The following is a 27,035-nucleotide window of genomic DNA, read 5'->3' on the forward strand; positions in this document are numbered from 1 at the left end:
CAGCAGGCTAGTGTGTCTGGCTCAACAAGGCAGGATTCTGAAGACCAAAGCTGGCAGGGAAAAAGGGCTCAGCGGTAGTCTCAACGCATCAGGTGACAGTCCCAAGGGGGTCTCTGTGGCCGAACCTGTCACAGTCCTGACCTAGGGGAGGAGCTGGCATGAATTGCTCCTCTTGTAAGGAAAAACCACCAGGATTCTAAAGGCATCCTATATTTCTCTCACAGTACAAGGAGAGTGTCTGTGCATCAGATCCAGAGCTGCTGGGAGACGTTTTTACCCTTCAAACAGTGCTTTCTAGCAGAGAGCTATAAAGGGTTGGGAAGCATACAGCCTCCCAGAAAAGTATGAAAGTGCAAATAGTCTTTACCAGGGGACTAGATAGAAAAGCTAAAGCTATTGACATTTGGCCTGGCCACATTTGCTGTTAATTTTTCCCCCAACACCACTTATTCTAGGAACATTGTCAAAGATCTGTCTGGCAAAGGGTAATTTTCATCGTGCCAGTGAGACTGTGGGTTCTGGCAATTCTAAACATGACAATAAACAAATCTGTACACCAAGGCCAGGGTTTTCGTCACAACCTGGAGTCTGTGACTGGAAAGAGTTTTAAAGGGGTAATCTGAAGTGACAGGGTTGTTCTGAACAGATTGTTGTCACAACATTAACATCAAAGAAGCTATTAATGATTTGTCACTAAATGGGATGGACTTGTTCTCTGTGTAAAGGGAGAACAATGTCATTTATAAAAGAAAACTGCTCATGTCTTCTGCTACATGCAATACAATTTTTTATGCTTGGTGTTGGTGTTAGATCCATTAAGGTCCAGATAGTGGCTGTTACTAGTGTTTTGGATCCAAACAAAAGCAGAAGCCTGGCATCACATTCTATTTTCCAAATTCTTACATGCTCTCACTAAGTTAATGCATCTCAGTCTTTTAAAAATGTTTCTCTCTACCACCTTCATTCTCTTCCCTATTCCAAAGAAACTCATGGTAATGTTTTGTGCTCTGACCGAGAGAGTGGATTTAAAATCAACAATTCTTTTGGAAAAAATCAGATTTTTTTAAAATTTTATTTAAATTATAATAAATTCAGATTTCATTTTAAACAGGTTTATTTTTAAAAAGAAAACTTAATACAAAATATGTTAAGGCCTAAACTTATTAAAATGTTTTAAAACATTAATTTTAAAATAAATATGCTGGTTCCATGAGCCTTTATCAAAAACATTGAGTTAAAGGCTGCTTTTCTATATGAAGAATCGGGGAAAACATCTAGCGTTTGAAGTCAAGCTTTATAAATCTGGAACAATAGGTCAGCCTAAGTAATTTTAGGAGACTCTCATTTTGAATAGACTTAGGTGAGTAGGAACTTAAGCTTCAGTCATTTTCACTTAGGCATATTTGAAATTTTTCCCAAGGCTGACTTGAAATATTAATTCACTGGCTATTGTTAATCCTGCTGTTTTAATAAATCATTTAGTTGTAAATGTGATGCATGTTGTGATAAGAGATTTATCCAAAACATTTAAAGTTGTTTTGTTTAATAAAAATAAATTGGATATACGGTTTTGTGTTTTTAATTAAATTCCAGTTACCATCCTTAGATTGGTGAGGCTCATCTGGAGTACTGTGTCCAGTTTTGGGCCCCACACTACAAGAAGGATGTGGATAAATTGGAAAGAGTCCAGCGAAGGGCAACAAAAATGATTAGGGGTCTGGAACACATGACTTATGAGGAGAGGCTGAGGGAACTGGGATTGTTTAGTCTGCAGAAGAGAAGAATGAGGGGGGATTTGATAGCTGCTTTCAGCTACCTGAGAGGTAGTTCCAGAGAGGATGGTTCTAGACTATTTTCAGTGGTGGAAGAGGACAGGACAAGGAGTAATGGTCTCAAGTTGCAGTGGGGGAGATTTAGGTTGGATATTAGGAAAAACTTTTTCACTAGGAGGGTGGTGAAACACTGGAATGCGTTGCCTAGGGAGGTGGTGGAATCTCCTTCCTTAGAAGTTTTTAAGGTCAGGCTTGACAAAGCCCTGGCTGGGATGATTTAATTGGGGATTGGTCCTGCTTTTGAGCAGGGGGTTGGACTAGATGACCTCCTGAGGTCCCTTCCAACCCTGATATTCTATGATCCTAAGGCACCTTGACACAAATCATGAGAGAGTTAATTAGTTAATAAGCAATATATCATTCACCATTTTCTAACATACTAAAATGTACAGTTAGCTTAATATTTTCATATTCTTATTATGTAATTGCTTAAATAAAACAGATATAGTTATAACGTACCCTCCTAGGTAGCAAAAAGATGCACTAGATTTGGTACAAAGACTCTAGTTGTAAATTAAGGTGTTTTAATGGTTGTCAGCCAATGAGAATGCACCTTTCTTTAGAAAAGAACAAGTACAAATAGAAAAGTTGATTTAAAATCAATTATTTAATTCAAGGCTTTCCAGTTGGTGGTTTAAATCATGATTTAAATAGCCTTGATTTAAATCACTCCACCCTGTTGACAGAGCATTCTATGAATCTCTTGCTTCAGTAACTACTTACTAGTTAAAGGTTGCAATCTTAGTAGTTGTAACCTTGACCAGTAGCCTATTTGAGCTGGTACATTGTCAATAGATAATATTGCACCTTCCATTGTTCTGCTATCCTTTCTGCACCTAGAAAAGAAGTACTTGTGGCACCTTAGGGACTAACCAATTTGTTTGAGCATAAGCTTTCGTGAGCTACAGCTCACTTGAGCTATAGCTCACGAAAGCTTATGCTCAAATAAATTGGTTAGTCTCTAAGGTGCCACAAGTACTCCTTTTCTTTTTGCGAATACAGACTAACACGGCTGCTACTCTGAAATCTTTCTGCACCTGAAATTCCAGAGGAGGAGAAACAGCTAAAATTTGATAGTGAAGCCATAACAGTATATTTGTAATGTACTGAATCACCAGATGTCAGCACTTTGTTCTTCCTTACATCTGAAGTGCAGGGACCAAAACACTTCAGACTAAAAGCATAAGACATTGACTTGGAAAGGTGCACAAGAAATCAGGCATTTAATTGCCTTCTGACATCAGGACATATAATGCAGCAGTGTCTTTTTATACAGAGTGAGCAGGAACCTCAACCATTTTATGCAACACAGCTACTTGATTGTTGATCTCTACTTTTTCCACATGCTACGAATTAGATCTCTGGTATCTGAAGCTTTATTTACCAGAGCGATCTCTAGGTCACAGCCAAACCAAACACAGGCTTACCTTTTTGTTTCATCTTGTTCTCTATTTAGAATGCTTTTTCTCAGTGTAAACACTTTTTCTGATTATCTACATCCCATTTGTAAGGGTTAGCGGATGCATCTTTGAAAAAGAAATATTTTCTTACCTGCTAATTTCTGTTGTTGGAAAGCATGCTTATAAATCTCACCTTCCCTTTTCTGAGTTCACTTGACATGTTCATGTTTTTTCTGTTTATGGTTGTACAATTGTGGCCTTTAAAAAAAAAAATCCTGATTTTATATAGAGGTTTATAAAACTTTGAGCATATTTTCCATTATATTTGTTTGCTTAGTAATAGCTAGTGAAGTCATACTTTTTAGTTCACTATGCTCTAATTTCCTTGCTAAAATATATATTTTTCAATTGTACTTGGCTTTGGAATTAAGAAACTCTCTAGAAGATATATTAGGGTGTCCCCTCTGTGATACTTCCTGGTCCTCAGCTTTCCAACTGCTTTTAAATGTTATAAAAGAACAGAGGAATCCACCTGTAAGATGAGTTTTCTCAAGTAATAAATAAAAGGTAGAAAAATAACTGTGAAGTCTCAGTAGAATTATTTGCATAAAATTTGCTATGAAGTTCTAATTCTTGTAAAATGGTTTGTTTCAAAAATAGTATAAATAAATGTTAATAAGGTGGAATGTTGTCCTGTTCAAAGATCAAATAAAAACTTCATTCGTATTTGCTGTAAAATCCAACAGGAGGAAACAGAATATGTTGAACTTTTAGCAGCAGAAAAACATCAGGTTGAAGCCCTTAAGAACATGCAGCATCAAAATAAAAGCCTGTCCATGCTAGATGAAATTCTTGAAGATGTTAGGAAAGCGGCCGATAGGCTGGAAGAGGAAATAGAAGAACATGCCTTTGATGACAACAAATCAGTAAGTGATGTAGAAATCGTTCTGCTTTTTAATTCATATACTTTCATTTTTAGATCGAACTAAGCATTGCATTGATGCTACTTTTATGTCAGATGTAATAAATGGTGGTGGTAATTTTAGTGACAACTTTAAAATATTTGACCTTATTACATATCTTTCTTGTCCCTTGATTCCCACAGAAGAAATTGTTTGTTTAGAGCTATTATGACTGCTTGCCAGGAAGCAGGTACTCTGTCATCTCCCATATCACTAGTGTGTTTTGTCTCTTATGGTCTGGAAGTCTTAAATATGATTGCCACTTTTAACTATTAGGTTGTGGAACAGACTTGCACATCGTGATGTTGACATAACCGTTCAGGGTCCTCTAGCCCAATGATATTTGGAGTGTCTAGGCTCTCAAAATACAGGCTCACCCTGTTAAAATTAGCCTCCATTTTTATTTCTGATTTTTTTTTCTTCCTCCTTTTTTGTTGAGAATATAATGGGAGAAGGAGAACCCTTGAAATTAGGTTTCACAGTCTGAAAAAAGGAATAGTGTACAAGGTAAGGGCATGAAACACCTCTGTTGCATTTGCAGTGGCTTTTTTCCATGGACTTCATCTGTTTTCAGTATCTTGGACTAATTGCAATGGCTCTGTGGGTGTGGGAGACTCGGGGAAAGAAACAATCCCCAGGTTAACCTTGTGAGTGTGTTGGAGTAAGGAACACATCCATTTCTCCATGCCTTCTCCATCAGCCTTCCTTAGAGCCTCTCCAGTCAGTCCTGTTATCTGAACATAAGGTCGCAGCTCTTTGGCCTTGGCTTCTACTCTTGGAAGTTCTGGTGGGAAAGGTTTTTGTTGGCTTGCAGTACCTGGTGCAAGGTCTGTGCAGTTCATGAGTTGTGTTACGGGGGACAGGAAGTTGTCCTTTAGGAGGGAGCCGGGGCCTCTCTAGGCCCCTTTTGTGGTGGCCTCCTGCTGGGAAACAACTAGCTGTTATGTTTTTTCTACTCTAAGCTGGCCCATCCTTGTAGATGGGGGGGTCATGGTTAGCAGGAGCACCAGTGACCAGGGAGTAGTTGGCAATAGCACTGTGTTCTGTTACCCCTGCTAGTAGTGGTACAGCCTAATGGTGTCAGGCTGTGTGGAAGGAGGCCAGGTGTGTCTGCAGACCCCTTTCATGCTGCATTTCCTGCTAATTGGCAAGAGGTTGAATGGTTCCTTTTTCTCCAATATATTTCTTTTCTCTCTTCCTCCCTCTGCTTCTGCTGGTGGGGGAGAAGGAATAAAGTATCAGTCAGAGGCCTTCTCAGGTCCCCACTTCAGTTTAGCAAGAAGCATTCAGTATTTTCTTGTAATTTTTCTTGAACCAAAGCAAAACATGTAACTAATACCAAACCTGGGCTACAAACCAGACTTTTGTAAGGAAAAGAGCACTATTAACAGAGAATCAGTAATCTAAACATAAGTTTTCATCAAAAATATAGCCAACTAGGATAACACAATAGGGATGGTATCCCTAGCCTCTGTTTGCCAGAAGCTGGGAATGGGCGACAGGGGATGGATTACTTGATGAATGTTCTGTTCATTCCCTCTGGAGCATCTGGCATTGGTCACTGTTGGAAGACAGGATACTGGGCTATATGGACTTGTGGTCTGACCCAGTATGGCCATTTTTATGTTCTTATAAAAAGGAAAGGAAAATAATTCTATTAAGCCTCCTATGCAAGATAATAGCAATCGCACATAAAACAGGCAAACAGGACTTGTCATGTGCAATCCACATACAATAAATACTCCTTTTAGGAGACAGACTCCAGAAGTGTTCATATTGGCCCATTAGATGTTCAGAGTCTTCAACACTCATTGTTAATTAGTAACACCTAGTGCTTATATAGCGCCTTTCATCTGTAAATCTCAAAGCGCTTTGGAAAGACCCATTTTACATACGGGGAAACTGAGGTATAGGGAGGTGAAGTTACTTGCCCAAGGTCACTCAGCAGATCAATGGCAGAGCCAGGAATAGAACCCTGTCTCCTGAATTCCAGTCTGGTGTATTATACACTAGGCCATACTGCCTCCCTTCCAACACTGACATCACTCTAGTGCCATTCATGCCTGTCCCCATCAGTGTCTTCATTCCCTAAATTCCTAATTGTGTTATCTTTATAGTAACAAACCCTCAATATCTAATCAGTATTTGAACTTGTTTATATGTTTGTTATAAAAAGCAGATTGTGTAAAAAATATCAGTCTGAGACTTGAATATCTACTTTTCTACTGAGAAATGCTTGCTTTCTGCCAGGTGAGAGGTGTCAACTTTGAAGCAGTTTTAAGGGTGGAAGAAGATGAAGCAGACTCCAAGAGAAATATTTCAAAAAGAAAAGTGGAAGATGACTTAGGTCTTAGCATGCTTATTGATTCCCAAAACAATCAGTATATACTTACCAAGCCCAGGGATTCAACCATCCCTCGTGCTGATCGCCATTTCATAAAGGTAAATTGTTATACATTTATTTAGAGTATTGTCTATCTTGATCTAGTAGATGGAAAAGTTCTCAAATTCCACCCTTGTTCCCTTATCAAAAACTTAGTGTTGCACTTACCTTGATCTTCCTGAAGATAAGGAAAAGAATGTATTTTACATGTTCAGAACACTATTATCAGCCCTTAACTTTTAAAAAACAAATCTTTTAAACATTTTTAAAACAAATTTCTTCAGACAAGGCAAAAGCACTCGTCTTCTTTCAGCCCTTTGAACTGTACATACTAAGACTGTAGTTTAAAATAAAAAAAATTCTGCAATCTGATACCACCAGTCTGGAAAACTTGTATCAGTTGTTCTCATCATGTGAGCTTCTAGCAGAAGCACCAGTCAACATGTACCAGATGTTTTGGTGTAAAGGATCCTTGGTCTTGCCCTGTCTCTCCCAAACACACATTTCTTGTGTTTCCTCCCTCGTAGTGAGTCATTTCCCCTTCATCAGGACTGTGAACCATTGCCTAAAAGGGTCATAGAGCATCCTCTTGTTCCAGGACCCTCAATCTTCAGATCAGTTTGCAGTTCGAATGAATCGGTGGTGGTGGTGGTGCAGAATCTTTTGCAAGAAGTAAGAAACTCTGTTCTGTCTATTCACTTTCCGGTAGGAGACATAACGCTTCCTTTGTTTTTCTCTAGCTAAAATATTAGAAGAAAGAAATGGGCAAAGAAAAATGCAAAGGTTATCTGATTTTGAGCTTGTAGTATGAAAGCCTGGGGCCGCCTCCTTTTTGGGATGTGAGAGGGGATAGATCTGGATAGAATTAGAGATGCAAACCTGTAGTTTATACTTTTTCACCAGACCAACACTTTATGTAACTACTGAGACATTTTTGGCCATGTTTTTGCCACATTTTTGGCCAGTTTTGAGATCAGTTATCGAAAGACTTTGCTGCATGCACCCCCGCCATTCTCTTCTGTAAGGGACTAATTCCAGACTGATGAATCCAGAAATTAGAATGTTTTATATGTAAATGATGTTTCTGTATTTTGGATACACCAGTTTGGAAGGTCTCTCATTAGTATTACAGATATTAATGCTTTGATATACGTGGTTCATTAGCATTCTTGTTGTTCATTTTGAATTTTTTTGCGACAGTTGGTTTGTTTTTCATTTGGGAATATGAGCTACTTCTGGCTGATACTTTTTAATATTATGGATTTAGCTCTTCCTTTAATATTTCCTTGTATTTCTCTCTTATGGAAGCTTCATTTGGGAAGGTCAAGAGAGACATGGCAGGATTCAAAGTCCTCAGAGCCAAAACTTTTGGCATAATATCACTGTCTGATCTGTGTCAGATTTTTTTGTCTGACTTGTGTGCTGAGAGCAGCTTTCCAGAGCTGTGTGTCTAATATACAGAAACATCAATTACAGGTTAAAAAAATTACTTTTTTAATCCTCTCAGCTGCAAAAACGGGCAAGGTATATTACATTTACAAAAACACAACTCTGTTCCTCAGTTTCTTAATCTGTAAGTGGCAGTAGTGATGCTTACCACATAAGAGTTTTGAGGCTCAGTTCATTCATATCTGTAACGTTCTTTGAACTCTGCAGATGGAAGATATTGTCTAAATTTATTTTTACATTGCCACTAAACTTTAAGGGTTGGAAATAGCCCTTAATTTCACCACAACTTCCTCATGACTTTTATATTCATATATTAATCAATTTTATACACTAGGATATTGTGACCATAGGAATGTTATCTTTGCCGTGTGGCTGGTTGTGCACAATGATAGGATTGCCAACCATGTTTGGGTACATCATCTGTGGAGTACTCTTGGGACCATCAGGGTTAAACAGCATTAAGGTAAGAGAATGACTTTTTTTTTAATACCTGTCTTCATTTTTAGGGTTGCTTTAATAATTTTTTTAAAGATTTACAGTATTGCCAACTTCCATTGTTTGAAAATCATGAGACAGGCCCCAGAAAATCGTAGGATTTTAAGGAGACTACGTCTGGTGTTCTTTTTATTTGCCTTCTGATTTCAGATCCTTTAGCATTCATTCATGTTTTCGAGTTTTTCTCCAGCCCCAGGAAGGGTAAAAACTTACTTTTTTTAAATGAAAGCAAGTGAGTTTTCTCTAGGCTAATTACAGTGAGAAATTGTTTTCCTGTGGAGTTGGAATAAAACCCTACTTTTCCGTATTATAGTTGTTCCTACTCAGGGGCTCTGCTGTGATCTGTGCTGTGTTGTTGTAGCCATGTTGGTTCCAGGATATTAAAAAGACAGGATGCGTGAGGTAATATATTTTATTGGACCAGCTTCTGTTGGTGAGAGAGACAAGCTTTTGAGCTTACAAAGAGCTCTTCAAGTCTTCTCCTATGATCTGTCATGTTTCTCATGAGTAAATAAATAAAATTCACTAACCTAAGAATTGTTTCACACTATCGCCTCTGAGTTTTAGAAGGATGCGGCCTGTAGGAGGAAGGGAGAGGCAGGCCGGATTCTAGTCTGGGAGGTACAGAGAACATCTCTCACTTCCCCATAATCAATGGTGTTCTTTATCCCGTTTTCTATCTACCTCTCTTGCTTTGAATCTTCTAACTGTTGAGAAGTATTAGGTGGTGATGCTGTTGCTATGGGAAGAGAGGCATCTGCCTTCTCCACTTTGCTGTCACTGTGTCATTTTCTCCCTGCAATGAAAAGCAAAGAGGTGGCAGAGTGATCAGAGATACAACCACAGGGCTTCTGAATAGCAGAGAGAAGAGCACCAACTTCAGTCTATTGGAATGAATTATAGGTCGAGAAAATATTCAACCCTGCAAAGCAATATAGTAGCTAGGCAGAGGCTCCCTCCCTTATGAAGACATCAGAGACATGTGTCCCCTGAGGTGTGATTTAGGACTACCTTTGGCTTCATGTACATTTAGCTCAGGAGACATCAATCCATATTCAGTAAGTGCAATTAATAGGCATTTATTTACAAATTTACCAAGTTCAGCCCTTTTAGAATCTCTAATTTTAAATTTAATTCTGTCAGAATTATTGCCAAAAACACAAGAGAAATAAACACTGTGAAATTCTTGTCTGTGTAAACAGGAGTTCTAGGCCTGTCTCCCCTGCTATAAAATGGGAAATGAGATGAGTAAAAATTGATCTATGGAATTGTAATCAAAAGATCTCAAAGTGCTTTACAAACACTGAAGAAGTATTTAATGCAAACCACATGAGGATTGTTATGAATTCCTTTTGTAGACAAAATACATTGAACATTTTTAGAATTCAAATCTTTACAGCTGAAAATAAACTTATAGATGGTATTTTCAAAAGTACTTGGCATTGGCTTAACTCTGCTCCCACTGACTTCAGTGACCATTTACATTTTCAGAACACAATGTTTCCACTAAATAATGGCACTGGTCTCTTCACCTTTACATTAATTTTAATGCAGTTAGTCATGCACTTGTCAGGTTCTTACAAAATTATATTAGTGCATTTATTTATAATCACTGTCAAATACTGAAGGATGATAATGTTATGGGTGGGATTTTCAGCAATGCTCAGCATTGGCCTCTGCAAACTTGAGTGCTTTGAAAACTTTCTTTGCTTTCTGCATAGCCACAGAATAAAATCTTTTAAAAAAAATGTATTTTGTAATCTGACTCAACATAAGATTTGTCACTGACTCTCTAGTTATCTCCGTCTTGCTTCATCTGTCACAGGTAATCTGTAAACTGTGAGGACGAAGCAGGGGAGGGAGTTTAGGGACTATTGTAGCAATAATGGAGAACAGAAGATTAGTTTGGTGGGACTTAAAACATAGATAAAATAATCTGTTGGAGGAAGAATAAACTTCTCTTAAACTCAAATTTTCAACTTCCTTCATGCATTCCTAGAAGAATACAAACAAAAATGGCAAAACTCATTTCAGCCAATCTTAGCAAAAGTCCACTTCCAGAGTAAGCACGCAAAGCTTTAGTTTCCAAGAGAGAGATTTGCCCAATAAGTGAGGGATTGAAAATTGGAGAGAAGGTAGTTAATGAATATGTAATTACAAAAAATTCTGTGTACTTACAGTAGACACATGCTTTAAAAATTTGACTGTTTAGTGATAAAGATGTTTTAGAACAGATCAGGGGTTCGTTATAATTTTCATAGTGTGCACCACATGTTAATAGAGAGGTTGTCTTGCAGGACACCACCTCTGTGCGATTGCACAGGCCATCACCCTTTTGTTTCCAGTCACATAACATGCCAATATCACTTTTCAAAGTAACTGCTGTAGCTGCTGCAAGGAAGTATTTATGTATTTTTAGCTGTCTAATGTGAAGTGTTCAGTCACTTGTGAAAAAAACTAATACCTACTTTTGCTCTTCATTTAATCTGTTCTATTATTCTCTCCCCTTGCTGCACCTGTACATGCTTCTCTGCCACCTGGTCCCCTTGTCTTTGTCCTGCACCTACTTCCCTGCTGGTTGGTTTCCTTCTCCTCTGGAAATGTTGCCCAGCTGCTTCATTATTTTTTTCCACTCTTTGGGACATTTGTCTCCTATTGGTGATTGGTGGCGCCAGTTCCTGAAGGCAGCTCTTGTTCTGTTTTCACCACTCCTTATGTAGCAACAGCCCCTAAAAAGAGGCAGGTAGGCAGGTTCCTTCTTGTTTGTAAGTCATCTTTGTAAAAGAGAGCCTGGCCACCTTCAAAAATAGTTGTGAACAAAGAGAGCCAGCACCATATGACTACCAGTAAGTGCTCCACAGACCACAATTTGGGTACTGCCTGTCTAGAAATTTGTACATGTACCATCCTATGTCCCATAGCACTGCATAGCTAAAATAGTAATGTAGATGTGATTATATTCTCGTAAGCAGACTAGTACACTGAACATTTTATATTCTTATTTTGCAGTCTATTGTACAAGTGGAGACATTAGGAGAGTTTGGTGTGTTCTTCACCTTGTTTCTAGTTGGTCTGGAGTTTTCCCCTGAAAGGCTGAGAAAGGTATTTTTGTATAAAACTTCTGCATTTCAGGATTTGATTGGTCGTGATGAAGTTATCAATTATATTTCAGCATTTAAAAGCCTGTCTACAATATATCTTAATGTAGTTTGACCATGATCTTTAAAAGTAAGAGAAATATCTCTGGTTCTTTCCACAGATACTGAGAGTGAAGGGGGAGATAGGTGGAGGAGAAAGAATGCAAAAAATGTTATCCTAGTGCCTATTTTAATATCCCTCTTGATTTTCCCAGAACAGTTCATGATTTCTAGGAAATTAAGACACACACTTACTGCAGGGCAATCCAACTATATTACACCGTGGTGTTGAATCCAGTTGTAGAGGTGTAGACATCACAATGTTGTGATGCAGGCATGTGTCCTGCAAGGCACAGTTAACGGATTAAACACCATATGATGGATTTACAACATAAAGTGTACTGGATGAAATGTGTTGTAAGAGCCTGTTGGCCCTTGATTAGACATGTACCATAGTATAACCTAATTTATATATTGAGACAGTCAGACTACAGCAAAAAAGAGACAAATATGTTAAAGAAAAGTTGACTTGTTAATGTAGAGAGTCAGAAACTGCAGCTAGTTTTATGATGCAAGGTTAAGATACATTATTTTTAACTGAAAATATATTGTTGCAAAATAAATTATTAAAACTAGCACAATAATACAAATAACAGTAATAGTTTAAAAGACACATTTTGCATGGCTTATGTTTGTTTTAAATTGATGGTTAAAAGTCAGCTCATAAAAGGAGGTCTATTTTATTGATATGTGGACAATTATATGGGTATCTAAGTTTAATTATGTAAATTATATTCACTAGACACTCATAAATTACAGCTCTTCAAGATGAAGACCTATTAAACCGTATACTAATCCATACCTTGCCATTGCTGGATTAAGTTGTACCTGCTACAATATATTTTCTAGTGTTTTGTCCTGTCTAGTTTTAAATAATTTTGGGGGGTGGGGCTTTTCTTAAAAGCTGTTCCATAGCATGGTAGTGCTCATATTTGGGAGGTTTTTCCTGATATGTAACTTTTTTTCCTTATTTTATCCCATTACTCCTAGTTATACTCCTTGCATCATGCTAAATAATTCCTCTGCCTATGTGGTGTTTGTATAGTTCAATTTGTCAACAATTACCATGTCAGGCCATCTAGCCCTTTAATTATTTTCATTTCTCTTCTCTGAACTCCCTCCAGTTTGTCTAATACATCTAATGAGGTACCCAACACTGGACATAGTCTCAGCAGAGCTGTGTAGTGGGGGGCTATTACTTGTATGGCATAGTTCTGCAGCCCAAAATCACATGGATCTATTTTACTACTCACTTGCATTGAAAACCAATGTAACATTCATCAATGAGAGAATAGCCCTCGGGTTATACAATACAAATCTAACTGTGTTATCCTCAAGGTGTGGAAGATATCTTTGCAAGGACCCTGTTACATGACACTTCTGATGATTGCTTTTGGCTTACTATGGGGACATTTACTACAGATTAGACCAACACAGAGTGTCTTCATTTCTACTTGTTTATCCTTATCCAGCACACCCTTAGTATCCAGATTCCTTGTAGGGAGTGCTCGAGGAGATAAAGAAGGTAGGTGCAATTTACATATGGATTGTCCCAATGACAGCACTGATTAAAAATGTCTGTAATAAATTCTCAAAATGGTTGAGCATCATACTAATGACCTGACACAAAATAGAAAAAAGAACATTGCCATTACTATTTAATGTACTAACTTGATGGGGAGCCTGGAGTATTATTTGATAATACCAAGCATTGGTGCTTGCTTGTTTTTGTATGGTTTGCACAGGCTCACTTCCTCTAAAATATCAATAGAAATATCTGAATAGATAATAACATCATTTACTTATAAGGTGTCATGTTCTCTTTTATGACATCCCTCTGTAATGGAGTCCCACACTGATTTTTAACCCTTTCGGCCACAGGTGATTTTCATGTTTGTGCTAAATCGCCAGTTTAAGACTGCTACTACCAATCTGCCATGAGGGCAGAAAGGCCTGACCCAATAACTTGCACCTTCTTTCTGCAGTCTGAGGCCTGCTAATTAGTCTATCCCCCAAATGCTTTTAGCTTCTGTAGCACATCCACCTACATGGAAAGTTAAGACAGCATTCTCAATTAATAGTTTTTGGTTAAATAAATAAGAAAATTATGAATGGAAATTTCAGGGCTCTGAATCTGAACGTTTTCCTTAAATTATGCACTTGTTCTGCATTTGCTAGTTTTTTCCTTTTAGAAGAAATGTACTCCCATTCCTACACACTTCACTTAGTGTAATTCTACTCCATGTGACTGTAAAAATTCCAGTGTGTGAATTCCATGTTTAATTATTTGCTCAGTTTACAGGTGAAAAGATTTTTGTTTTGTTTTCAAACTGTCAGCCCTACAAGTCAACCTGGATTCTATTAATCAAAATTTGTTGTTTACTTCTCATTTATCATTACTAAGGCTACTTTAACGTCACAGAGGTCATGGAAGCAGAGACTTCCAGAGAACTCCATGACATTTTCTGCTTCAGCCCCTGGGTCTGTGGGACTGGAGCTGGCAGCCAGTGCGGCCCCGGCAGGGTTCCAGCAACAGGCGACAGCCGCCTCAGGTTCCAGCAACTGGGGACAGCCTTGTGGGGTGAGGTGGGGTGGAGGTGAAAACCCAGCAGCTCCTAGCCACCACAGTGGCAGGGGAAACAATGGAGCCACATCAGCAAAAGTCACAGATGACGGGTCACGGCTTCCGTGATATTTTGTTCATGGCCCATAACCTGTCCATGTCTTTTACTAAAAATAACCATGATAAAATCTTAGCCTTAATCATGACCAGTAATAAAGGTTATTCAAGTCAAATGATTACTCCTAGGGGAATTCTGCGCCACTGTGTGTCCACAGAATTCATGTCCCCCAAAGATTTTTTTTCTCCCCCGCAGAAAAATGACTTTCTAACAGGGAAGCAAAGGGAAGCTGCAAGAGTGGTCATGTACCTCTCCCCAGCAGCACAGGCACGTCACTTCACTGCTGGCTGCTTCAGGTACTTGAAGTAAATCACTATAGCGGGGGGAGTGGCAGGGCTAGGGATGCCCTAGCCAGTAGCTCCTACCCTATGCCTAACTCAGCTGTTAATCCTGTCTAGGCTGGGGTTAGGGGAGGATGGGACTTCCTCTTCCTTGCAAGGAGCGGCTGGGGCTGGGTCAGACCCCCCTCAGAAACCTCCCTGGGCTGCAGGAAACTCTGCACACACACACACTCTGATTCCTGCCCCCATAGTTCTTCCGCCCTGGGGGAAGGGTCACTGTATGGGGAGTTCTACCCCCCGTCCATCCAACTCCTGTACATCCAGTCCCCCTGCCAAGTGTCACCCCTCCACACCCAGAACCCCCATACCGAGCCCTCCACCTGAATCCCCCGTACCGAGTCTCACTTCCTGCATTCAACACCCCCCTGCACCCGGGCCCTACACCTGGCCCCATTACCCTGTATCTGGACCACCTCCCTTCCCCCTGAGCTCCCCACACTCGAACCCCTATCCTGATGAACCGCATCCCCCTGCACCTGGACCACCCCAATGAGTCCCCTACACCTGGACCCCCCTCTGAACCCTACACACTCAGACCCCTCCTTCTGATCTGCAACCAACTTCACCTGGAGCCCCTGAAGAGTCCTATTGCCCCTGCACCTGGAACCCTCAACAAGCCTCTGTGCATTCAGACCCCCTATACCTGGACCCCAAACTGGCCCACACAAAACCCTCTCACCACACACTGGATCCCACCCACACTAAGCCACTCCACACTTGTATCTGCTGGGCTGAGCCTGCCTGCCCACACGTGGTGCAGCTTGCGCAGGGGGCAGGTCCAGGCCTTGCGCTGTGTCAAGGTCAGGTGCAGCCTCACTGCTGAGTCCATGTCCTGGGATGGTTGGGGGTGATCTCCCACCTCCATGCAGCCAGTGGCCTGTGCTCCCCATTGCCATTTTGGAGCCTCCATATTTATTTATTGACAAATAAAATTTGCAGAATTTTAAAATACTGTGTGCAGAAAATTTTAATTTTTTGGTGCAGAACCTCAGACAACTGTGCAACTTGTTGTTCTTTTTCGAGTGCTTGCACATGTCCATTCCAGTGTAGGTGTGTGCGTGCCCTGAGCACAGTTGCTGGAATTTTTTCCCCTATTAGTAACTGTCTGGTCAGCTCGAGCGCCCTCTGGTGCTGTGCGCTCATAGCACTGGTCTAAAGGGCCCTGCTGACACCACTCCGCCCACTTCCTTCTTAGGAAGGAAGAAGTACCACAGGTCTTTGCTGACATTGAGGAAGTGACGGAGGCTGCTTGGCTGGTCATAGCCTCTTTATCGTCCTCCCCAGACAAGGCAGTGGTGGCAGCAGGGGTGTCCCCACCACAAGATGACCACAAGCATTCCAGGATTTGTTAAAGTGGGAAGCCTCAAACTTTGAATACAAGCAGAGGTGGTCAAGGAGACAACACATAGTTTCTTAGATATTTTGTCTGCAGCAGGCCCCTCTAGAGTGGCTCTACCACTTAACGAGGCCATTATGGATCCAGTCAGGGCACTGTGACAAATCCCTCCCTCTATCCCTCCTACAGTGAACCATACAGAACGTAAATATTTTGTACCAGCTAAAGGGTACAAGTTCCTTTCCTTGCATCACCCCCAGGGTCCCTGGTTATGGCGACTGCCAACAGAAGGAATCAACAAGGTCAAGCAGGGTCCATGCTGAAGGTGAAAGACCCAAAGAAATTGGACCTTTTTGTTCAGAAGGCCTACTCCACAGACTTCTACAGCTCAGCATAGCAAGCCTTGCTAGGCTGCTGTAATTTTAATATATGGGAGTCCATGCTAACATTTAAGGACTTGCTCCCCCAGGTGTCTAGACAAGAGTTCTCATCCTTAGTCAAGGAAGGGAAGACAGTGGCACTGACTTACCTTCAAGCAGCTTTGGATGCTGCTGATTTTGCAGCCAGATCAACGGCCACAGCTGTAACCGGGTACAGGAGCTTGTGGTTGCAGTCCTCAGGGTTTCTATATGAGGTGCAACAAATACTTCAAGACCTCCCCTTTGAAGGCTCATTACTCTTTTCAGAGCAAATGGATGCTAAACTAGATAACCTTAAAGACTCTAAGGTGACCTTGAAATCTTTGATCTGTATACCTTGCCCTCGAAGCTGAAAAGAGAAAGAAGGAAGGGGAAAAAAAAACTTTCTCCCAGCAGGCAGCTGACCTACCAGGAAATGTCTACCTACTGCAGGCAGATCTGTGGTTCCAGGATAGGGCTCCTGAGTCATCTCAGGACCCATATGTAAATTTGTGGTAGAGAATCAAGGGATTGTCTGATGATGATATCCTGGCTGTATCCAGAAAGCACCAGAGGCCCCAACAGACTGGCTTCTGCTTTGCCCAGTCAGCAAGACAAGATCAACAGAGGAGGAAGAGCAGGAGATTCAGATGAAGGGCTCCCTCCATCAATCTCCTCAGCAGGACCAATACAGATTGACCCCAGACACTCGGGGACCTTGAAGCACTCATTTTGATGAGACGCTCAAGGTCAACATTACAATCCCCTCAACACAGGATCCAGCTTCCCCTTTGTTTTCCAACCGACTCTCATGCTTCCTCTATGCCTGGACCCACATCACCTCGGATCATTGGGTTCTAAGAACAATTGAAGTGGGATACATCATCCAGTTTTTGTCTACCCCACCGTCTCACCCCCTTTCCCTGTCCATCTTCAGGGACCCTTCTCATGAGCAACTGTTGGAACAAGAAGTCCAAATCCTCCTTTCAGTCAGAGCCGTGGAAGATTCTGTTCAACCTAAGAGGAAAGGTGTTCTATTCCTGTTACTTTCTAATCCTGAAAGCCAAGGGTGGTTTCAGACCAATCCTAGATCTGCGTTGTCTCAACCGCTATCTCAAGAACTTAGTTCCACATGGTCTCCTTGGCTTCCATCATTCCTTCTCTGGATCCAAGGGATTGGTATGCTGCTCTCGATCTCAAGGACGCATACTTCCATGTATTGATTTTCTGAGGCCACAGACGATTCCTAAGATTTGTCGTGAACCACGTTCATTACCAGTTTGCAGTTCTTCCGTTCGGCCTGTCCATCACCCCATGGGTCTTCACTAAATGTGTGGCAGTGGTGCCAGCTTTTCTCAGAAAAAAGGGAGTTCATATCCCTTTCATATCATATTCGTATTCCCATATCTCGACAACTGGCTGGTTAGAGGCCGGTCCAGAGCTGACATCCGTCTCATCCAATCGACCTTCCAGCCACTAGGCTTTCTGGTAAATGACCAGAAATCCACTCTTATTCCTGTCCAAAGGATAGAGTTAATTGGTGCAGTTCTCGACTCCGTGCAGGCAAGGGCCCTTCTTCCAGATGATCACTTTTGTTCAATTTACAGCCCTGATAAGATCCCTCCAGGCTTATCTGATCAGGACTACATGAAAGAGTCTGAGTCTTCTGGGCCACATGGCTTCATGCACATATGTAGTGCAACACGTGAGGGTACGTCTCAGACCTCTCCAAGCCTGGTTGGCTGCAGTATGCTCTCCCTCATGACCTCACCTGGACTTGGTGCTCACTGTTCCCACTCAGGTCCTCGATTCACTGACATGGTGGCTGAACCACTGTGTGGTATGTGTGAGGGTACCCTTTTTTTCTGCCTCAACTGTCCATGTCTCTAGCATCCGATGCATCAGACCTCAGCTGGGGAGCCCTCCCCTCAGGACTCATGGCCTCTGGTCTCAAGAAGAGCTTTTCCTCCATATCAATGTCAGGGAGCTCCAGGCAGTCTGCCTAGCCTGTCAGGTGTTCCTACCCCACATTACAAACAAGATAATTTTGGTTCTCACAGACATGATGGCCATGTTATACATCAACAGACAGGGCAGAGCGCACCCTTCCACCTTGTGTCAGGAAGCAATCCGGCTGTGGGAGCTCTGCATCGCACACTCAATCAGTTTAGAAGCGTCCTACCTTCCAGGAATGCAGAACCAGCTGGCAGACCTGCTGAGGTGATCTATCTTCTCTCAACATGAGTGGTCCCCTCCAACTGGACATCACAAAGGACATCTTCCAAGCATGGGGAACTCCCCTTATAGATCTGTTTGCTACCCACAACAACAAGAAATGTCATCAGTTCTGCTCCCTGGGAGGCCACAGCCCAGGGTCTCTCACAGACACGTTCCTGTTATGGATAAATCACTTGTTTTATGCTTTCCCTCCTACCCCGCTCATTCAGAAGGTTCTGATGAAGATCAAGCGGGACTGAGCGCAAGTCATTCTCCTAGACCCAGCATGGCCCAGGCAACATTAGCTCACCCCACTCGGAGGCCTTTCGGTGGAGACCCTGCGACTGCTTCCTCTCCACTCAGACCTGATCTTCCAAGACCATGGTTGCCTGCTCCATCTGAACCTAAGCTCTCTTCATCTGATGGCCTGGAAACTCTATGGCTGAATCCTGAGGAGCAAGCTTGCTCGGAGCAGGTCCATAGAGTCCTACTTGGCTGTAGAAAACCCTCCACTAGGGCCACCTACCTTGCAAAATGGAAGCTGTTCTCCAGCTCGTCCTCCCAACAGGGAATTCTACCTACGCAGTCCTCTCTGCAACTCGTTTAGGAGTACCTTCTGCTGCTGAAACCAGGCCTGTCCCTCTCTTCAGTTCAAGGTTCACCTAGCAGCCATTTCAGCCTTTCATCCTAAGGTCAACAACCAATCCATTTTTTCACTCGAGATGGTTATCCATTTTCTCAAAGGCCTGGAGATGGCATGCCCCCAGGTTAGAAAACCCATTCCTCTCTGAGATCTAAACCTTGTCTTGTCGAAACTCATGGGTTCACCATTTGAGCCACTAACAACCTGCTTGCTGTTGCATCTCTCCTGGAAAGTGGTTGTCTTAGTGGCCATCACTTTGGCCAGAAGAGTTTCAGAGATCTGTGCCCTTACATTGTAATCCCCATATACTATCTTCTTCAAGGATAAGGTTCAGCTGCGTCCACACCTGTCATTCCTCCCAAAGGTGGTTTTGCAATTCCCTTGCAGTCAAATAATCTTCCTACCAGTATTCTACTCTAAATGTCATGTGAACAGAGAGGAACAGTGCCTACAGTCCTTGGATGTTAGATGGGCTCTGGCTTCCTACATACAAAGGAACCAAACGATTCCACAGATCAACTCTGCTGTTCATAGCAATAGCAGAGAGAATGAAGGGTCTTTCCATTTCTGCTCAGAGAATTTCATCCTGGATTATTTCATGTATCCAGGCATCTCACCCCCAGATAATCTGACTGCTCATTCCACAAGATCACAGGCCTCCTCTGCTGCCTTCTTAGCACAAGTCCCTATTCAGGACATCTACAGAGCAGCAACATGGTCGTCGGTGCACATGTTCTCAATGTACTGTGTTATCACCGAGCAGGCTAGAGACGATGCCAACGTCAGCCAGGCAGCCTTGCAGTCGGTCTGACTTGGAACTCCAAACCCACTTCCTGTACAACTGCTTGTCATAGAATATCAGGGTTGGAAGGGACCTCATTAGGTCATCTAGTCCAACCCCCAGCTCAAAGCAGGACCAATCCCCAATTTTTGGCCTAGATTCCTCAATGGCCACCTCAAGGATTGAACTCATAACCCTGGGTTTCGCAGGCCAATGCTCAAACGACTGAGCTATCCCTCTTGTGAATTATCTATATTCGATTGGAAGGAAAAACAGTTACTAACCTTCCTGCAACTGTTGTTCTTCAAGATATGTTGCACATGTCCATTCCAAAACGCACTCTCCTACCCCTCTGTCAGAGTCCGTCGATAAGAAGAAACTGAGGTGGAGCAGGGTCCTTTTACTGGCGCTATGAGTGTGTGGCACCAGAGGGTTCTGGAGCCAACCTGGCAGATACCAGTAGGGGGAAAAATTCCAGCAGCTGTGCTCAGGGCATGCACATGCCTACATTGGAATGGTCATGTGCAACATATCTGGAAGAACAACCGTTACAGAAAGGTTCGTAACTGTTGTTTATCAATGGGTTTGTGTAGATGTAACTGATCGGAAATTAACAAACAATTCTGATACAAAGAAGTAATAGAATGCAGCTCAATCTCTTAATTGTTTTGACTCCACAGTGCTAACAGGACTGAAAAGCAAACTTATTTTTATCTCTAAAGAAGCAGATATGATTCTGAATGCACATATGGAATAGATATGGAAAGTCAGAAGAGTTTTACCTGAACACATTTCAGAGGAGAAATGTACCTTGCATAATGGCTGCTTATTTTCCCAATGATTCCCAAAATTTTCCCCTCATAAGCTTTTTGAGCACCTCCTTTCTTCTTCCCCACAGGTCTATTTTAATTAAGAAAGAAACTGCATATCTCCTTAATGGACATCGACTTAGATTTATTCACATCCCATTGCATGAAATTTAAAATAAATATTTTATGCATGCTATGCCTATTCATCAGGCTTCTGTGTCTATCATTCTACAGCATCTTAGTTAGTTTACAGAATAGAAATGATATACCCAACAACTGATCAGCTGGCTTTAGCAAAATCTTATTTTTAATCCATGATAAAAGCTTCCTGTAAATGGCTTATAATTATTTCCGTAATTAGATTGCCATAGTTGATTTAAAAAATATAACACTGTATTCTATATCTTCAGTCAATGAAGAAGTCTCTCGATATATGGTTACTACTAACATTGTTACAGATGCCATTAAATGTTTTGTCTGCATCAAGCTATATTTTTATCAGCTTCTTTTTCTGACAAACAGGTGATATTGATTACAGTAGTGTACTACTTGGTATGCTGGTAATGCAGGATGTACAACTTGGTTTGTTTATAGCTGTTATGCCGACCCTTATTCAAGCAGGAGCCAGCACATACTCCAGGTAAAGGGGTTTTAAAAATGTATTTATTTTTGTACTTTATTTGTCTCTGAAGAGAGCCTCATTGTTTTGTGGCTTATAGAATTTGACCACCCATAAGCTTAAGGATCTGTGTATGGCTATGACAAAACTATATTTAGAATTTTTAATGTCTGTTATGCTGTACAAAGCACACAGGATCTTTTTATAAGAGAGAAGGCAAATATGCCATATGTATTGAGAATACAACAGTTAGCGTATGCTTTTTAATCACACACACACACCCTCTGCCAGTTGATGTTTATAATTACCAGTCCAGAGTCTGGATCAATCTAGTGTCCAGACAGATTGGTCGCAGAAGGGAGCAGGGCTCTGTCGGTCACAATCTGATGCTCCTGGAGTGTGGCAAGATGAACCCAAAGTCCCATGACAAAGGACCCTGTTCTTATAGTCCTTTTTCTCTGTTGAAGTCTATAGATTTTGCTGTGTCAGTTTCTGACCGGTTACTCCTTGATGGGTGTTAACATTCCAAAACACCTCTGAAAGGGTCATCCTGTCCTGGTTTCGATTTAATCAATTGTCTTTAGGGGGCCAGCCTTCACCTCAGGTTTGTCAATTTGCCCTTCCTCAATCATGGGTACGCATTGATGGTTCTTTGGCTTCAACAAATCTCGATAAGTGTCTTCACTCCCCCTTTCTTGACCATCTGGTTAACAATGGCCTTCACACTTTATCTTTTCCTGATGCATGCATTCCTCATTCACACAGGTTTCAGAGTAGCAGCTGTGTTAGTCTGTATTAGCAAAAAGAAAAGGAGTACTTGTGGCACCTTAGAGACTAACCAATTTATTTGAGCATAAGCTGTCGTGAGCTACGGTGCCACAAGTACTCCCTTTTCTTTTTGCTCATTCACACAGTCTTTCACAGAAACCTTCAAAGGTAGCAGAATACATTGTAAACTAAGCCTTGCTAAATCTTATAACTAAAATGATTCACACTGGCTTCAAGCTCTCAACAATTCTAATCTATTTATCATAGACACAATACAAAATCCGGTCTTTTTACTAACTAAAATTTATAACAGGTCCTAATTGTAATGCATATGGGAAACAGGATCTCAGTCTCAGACAGTCATTCCTTTCTGTTATTCAAAAAGAGTGGATGGCAGAATGAAATCAAAGTTTACATCAATTCTTACAGTACAATTATAAATTCCTGTCCCTACAGGTTTCTCAAAACATGGTCATCCAATGCTATGTGCACCCTTATATTATTTATATGTATAATATTAAATCAGAACACCTCACCCCAATACTTCACGTAAAAACAAATGATGGGGAAAAAGTTATTTGTGTCATGAAATTAAATGCCTTCCATACCATCTCATTATATCCCATAATCATCCTGTTGAAATATAAGCCTGAGTAAATTATTGAGCCATATGCTGTGCCCTGAAGGTCAGCCAATACAGGCTGTGTTGGACCATAATGGGAGTAGATTCTAGACTTTAGCAGGAATTACTGGGTGCGTTGCAGTTTTGATAATTAAGACCTGTATTGAGTTTCCTAAATATGAATCTGGGAAGCTAACTAGCAACCCTTTTTGAAAACTTTTGTCATTAGATTTTTCACTTGAGGAAAACTGGTTTAAAGGCAAGAGAACAGGTAAAATAACATTTTTTTTTCTTTTTTTCTTTTCTAGCACTGTCATGGAAATACTGAGAATACTGATACTGATTGGCCAAATTCTCTTTTCTCTGGCTGCTGTTTTTCTTATATGTCTTGTTATAAAGACTTATCTCATAGGACCATATTATCGCAAGTTGCATGTGGAGAGTAAAGGGAATAAAGAAATCCTCGTTTTAGGAATATCTGCTTTCATCTTTCTTATGTTAACGGTAATCTTTTAAAATAATAAAACATTTTTGCATATCTTTGATATACAGATTAATATGACATCAATACCAAAAACGCTGACACATTTAACCTTTATTACATATTTTCACAGTTCTGTAATTGGTATTTTAAAACCAAGAATTAAAGCCAAAACTCAAGTGCATGGAGGATCAAAGCATCTAGCACATTTTAAGTTCTACTGCAATATAAGTGATAAGTAGTAATTGATTAGGAGTTAAGGGACAATAATTTTAATTTTATTTAACCTAAATAAAATCAGGTTGAACTTCAACAGATAATTTTAAAGTAAAACTGCTTGTGTAAATTATCATATTAGCTTGTATTGCAACTAAAGGTCTGTTAATCCTCATTGTGTGCCCCAATTTTCTAAAAGTCTAAAATCCTATTTTCCAGTGCTGAAAACTGCTCTTGTTTGTTTGGGTTCTTTGCAGTGTTCTTATTTTTATTTTTTTTTAACAAATTTGAAAAATAATTTGAGGAGGGGTTTTGAGTTACTGAAATAAAGTCAGCTTTTTTTCTGTTTGTTTTTAACATTATTGGCTGACCAAATTTAGTCTTTACTACAAATTGTTTGTTTGTTTTTTTTGTGGGTGGGACTTTTTTAACCATACTTTTTTCTTTAAAGGCTATAATGGATCCTTGAAGACACTGTAGTTTCTTAGGACACATACACACATTAAATTTTAATAAGTTCTTGATAGATCTTAGAAGTATATTTCTCTTGTCTCAGTGTCCCGTCCATTAATTTAGTGTTTCATATTCTACTCATTGAGTAGAGCAGACTGTTGGAGAACAGAAAGTGGCTATCACCCATAATCTTTTATGAACGGTGCGTTTGAAGTAGTATTGATATGGATTTGCGGAATCTGTTCATGCTCTTTGAATTTCTACTGGTGTTACCACGCTTTAGATTGTTGTTTCAGTTCTCCAAGTTTATTCTTGAGAACTAATAGTGTAAGACAGAAGCAGAGTATGAAACTGACCATAAAAGTGAGAGGAGCTTGTAGACGTGCTGTTTGTATTAATTTAGAAAATATAGTGAGCTTTTTAAAGCAAAATGTTGGCACTAAGACATTTTATAGGGAGCAGAAGCAGGATCAAGATGGAGTAATGAAAACAATTAAGTTCAGCAAAATGTGCACAGAAGCTTTCAGATACATCCTAAGAAAATCTTGTCATTAGGATTTTGTCTACACTTGCGGTGTGGTGTGGGATACATGTAGTTATGTGCCATAGTAAAAGGCAAGGCAGGTTGTGTCCACGTTTGTAAGTGTGGTGTGTATCTACATGTGGCAGTGAAGGGCTCAGGTAGCTCTCTACTGCTAGAGTCTTCCCTGCTGTGTGGAAAGGTTCCAGCAGGGTGGAGGCAGTAGGACACTACATTGCCAAATATAGCAGTGTAGACGTGGGAGGCGCTGCTTAGCCATGTAGAGAGCCATGTAGGGTACTCTACTCGATTTGCCTAACCATGCCTCACCATCTACACTGCTAGCTGGGCATGCATTGTCTGTATTGTACACACCACCCTAAGCGTAGATGTATCTTGGGAAAGGACTTAGGTATGCACGGCACTTTTTGCTAAGGGAGAACATCTTTTAATCTTTATAATTTAGGTCATGGAAGAGGTTAACAGGAGAACCATTTCACAACTCACAGACTTCTGTGTAATTTAGAAAAATGTCATTGTTGTAGAAGTGCTTGAGATTCTAATCCTTTTCTAAACAAGCACAGCAGATTGTTAGGTCATAAGTAAGAAAAGAATTTATTCGTAGTTTCTTGTAGATTTCCATTAACAAGCAGACATAATTTCTGTGAAGCACTCTTAATGGAAAGGCAATAGAGAAACTTAAAACAAAGTGTGCAGTGGTGACTTTAGAAATCTGCTTAATCACACAAACATACACTGATGTCTATAATAAGGGGTCATATTTTATTCGAAATGGACCTCCATTAGAAACATTAACAGAAATTGTGCCTATCTGAAGTGTTAGTAAAAGAGGAGTAGCACTATGTATACACAAGGATGTATATTAGTGGATTTAAGCCATAAAAGAAAGTGGAGTCCTTTTTCAGCACTTAAAGTGGAGAAAGCAAATGTATACTATTGCTTTGAATACTTTTGAATGAAAACTGTTAGTTTTATTTCAAATATTTTATTAATGTATAAAAAAGTCGTTACAGAAATATATCAGATGTATCATATTGACGAGTCAGGTTTGAGGCTGGAGGGAGATGACAGGTGTACCTCAAAATTCAGGTCTGTTCTGAAAAATGGCTGTGAAAATGGCATTGTGTGAATATCTGTCTTTATTGTTTTCTTAATTATCTCCCCACTAAATGTACTCAAGTTAGGGGAAAAAACATCCTTTTACTTGTAAACTGACAGCCTCACAATCTCAGTCTGGAATCTTTCCGCCATGCATATTATCACCACTAATAAAGGCCCAACAGATCAAATTTGGCCTTGGTGTAAGACCTCTGTCCAGATGTTGTTCATCCTTCCAGTAGTGGTGTCTGTTTTCCTAATCTCACATAAATATCTGCATTGCAGTTACCTTCAAATGTCATCACACTCCCCAGATAGCAGAACGCATCTACCCATCTGATTTCTTTTCCATCCATGTACACTTTTGTATCTGTTGTCCAGTGTCCTACCTTTATAATCTTGGTTTTCTCTGCATTTACTTTCAATCCAATTTTTGCTGCTTGCTATATAAAAGACCTCTCAGAAAGAATCAGACTATCACAGCTCATGCCCATCAGGGACTCCTGTGGACAGATACTGAAAACATATGAAGAGCAAGCCAAATTATGGAAAGAATATTTCCTTTCTATATTACTGTCCAGAGCTGACGATCATCCACAGGTTCAAGAGAAATGCCAATGCTAAATTAAAAACGAAAGAGGGACCAATAACACCCGATGAAATTAAGCAACCATCAAAGGCTTCAAACAAGGGAAAGCTTCTGGGTTTGACTGAATTCAAACAGAAGTAGCACAGGTGGGAGGTGAAATTCTGATTGAGCAGCTAACAAAACTTTAATGAAATATGAGTGAAAGAACCAGTGCCACAAGACTGGAAAGATGGGGGTATTGTGGCATTGCCAACAAAGAGTGATCTTACTCAATGCACAAATGGGGGAGATGCTGTATTGCTATCAATCCTGGGCAAAGTATCAGCTACTGTTAGGCTGAGTAGAATGTAGAAGGCAGTGGATGAAATATTACTACAACAGGCAGGGGTCCATGTGGGTAGATCATATTGTGAACAAACATTCACTCTTTGCCAGATCATCGAAAAAAGCTACCTCTTGGCAGAAACCCATCTTAATCAACTTCACTGACTTTAAGAAAGTGATTGATAGCATCCACAGAGACCCCGTGGAATATTGCTGGAAGCTACAGGATACTAGGCAAGCTGATTAAAATAATGAGTTTTTATGATGAAAGTAGATGCACTGTAAGATTGGTTACAGGCTTGGGTAAGTGGTTCAGTATTGTGGTTGGTGTTAGACAAGGGTGTGTGTTATCATCAACACTCTTTGCATTAGCACTACACTGGATAATGATGGAGGCAAC

At 40.5% G+C, this 27,035-nt stretch overlaps 1 protein-coding gene across 3 annotated transcripts in view; it reads left to right on the top strand.

The window, feature by feature from the left end:
- The window catches only part of SLC9D1 (solute carrier family 9 member D1), a 71,931-nt gene that overhangs the window by 28,760 nt on the left and 16,136 nt on the right, over positions 1-27,035 (top strand). For all 3 annotated transcript variants that reach the window (XM_073350459.1, XM_073350468.1, XM_073350477.2), the window contains exons 3-9: positions 3,979-4,158; positions 6,445-6,636; positions 8,361-8,489; positions 11,531-11,623; positions 13,057-13,243; positions 21,447-21,564; positions 23,242-23,437. In XM_073350459.1, coding sequence (XP_073206560.1) covers positions 3,979-4,158; positions 6,445-6,636; positions 8,361-8,489; positions 11,531-11,623; positions 13,057-13,243; positions 21,447-21,564; positions 23,242-23,437 — 1,095 coding nt within the window. The remainder of the gene's footprint in view (positions 1-3,978; positions 4,159-6,444; positions 6,637-8,360; positions 8,490-11,530; positions 11,624-13,056; positions 13,244-21,446; positions 21,565-23,241; positions 23,438-27,035) is intronic.

Source organism: Lepidochelys kempii, chromosome 1 (assembly GCF_965140285.1).
Source record: "Lepidochelys kempii isolate rLepKem1 chromosome 1, rLepKem1.hap1, whole genome shotgun sequence".
Taxonomy (NCBI): domain Eukaryota; kingdom Metazoa; phylum Chordata; order Testudines; family Cheloniidae; genus Lepidochelys; species Lepidochelys kempii.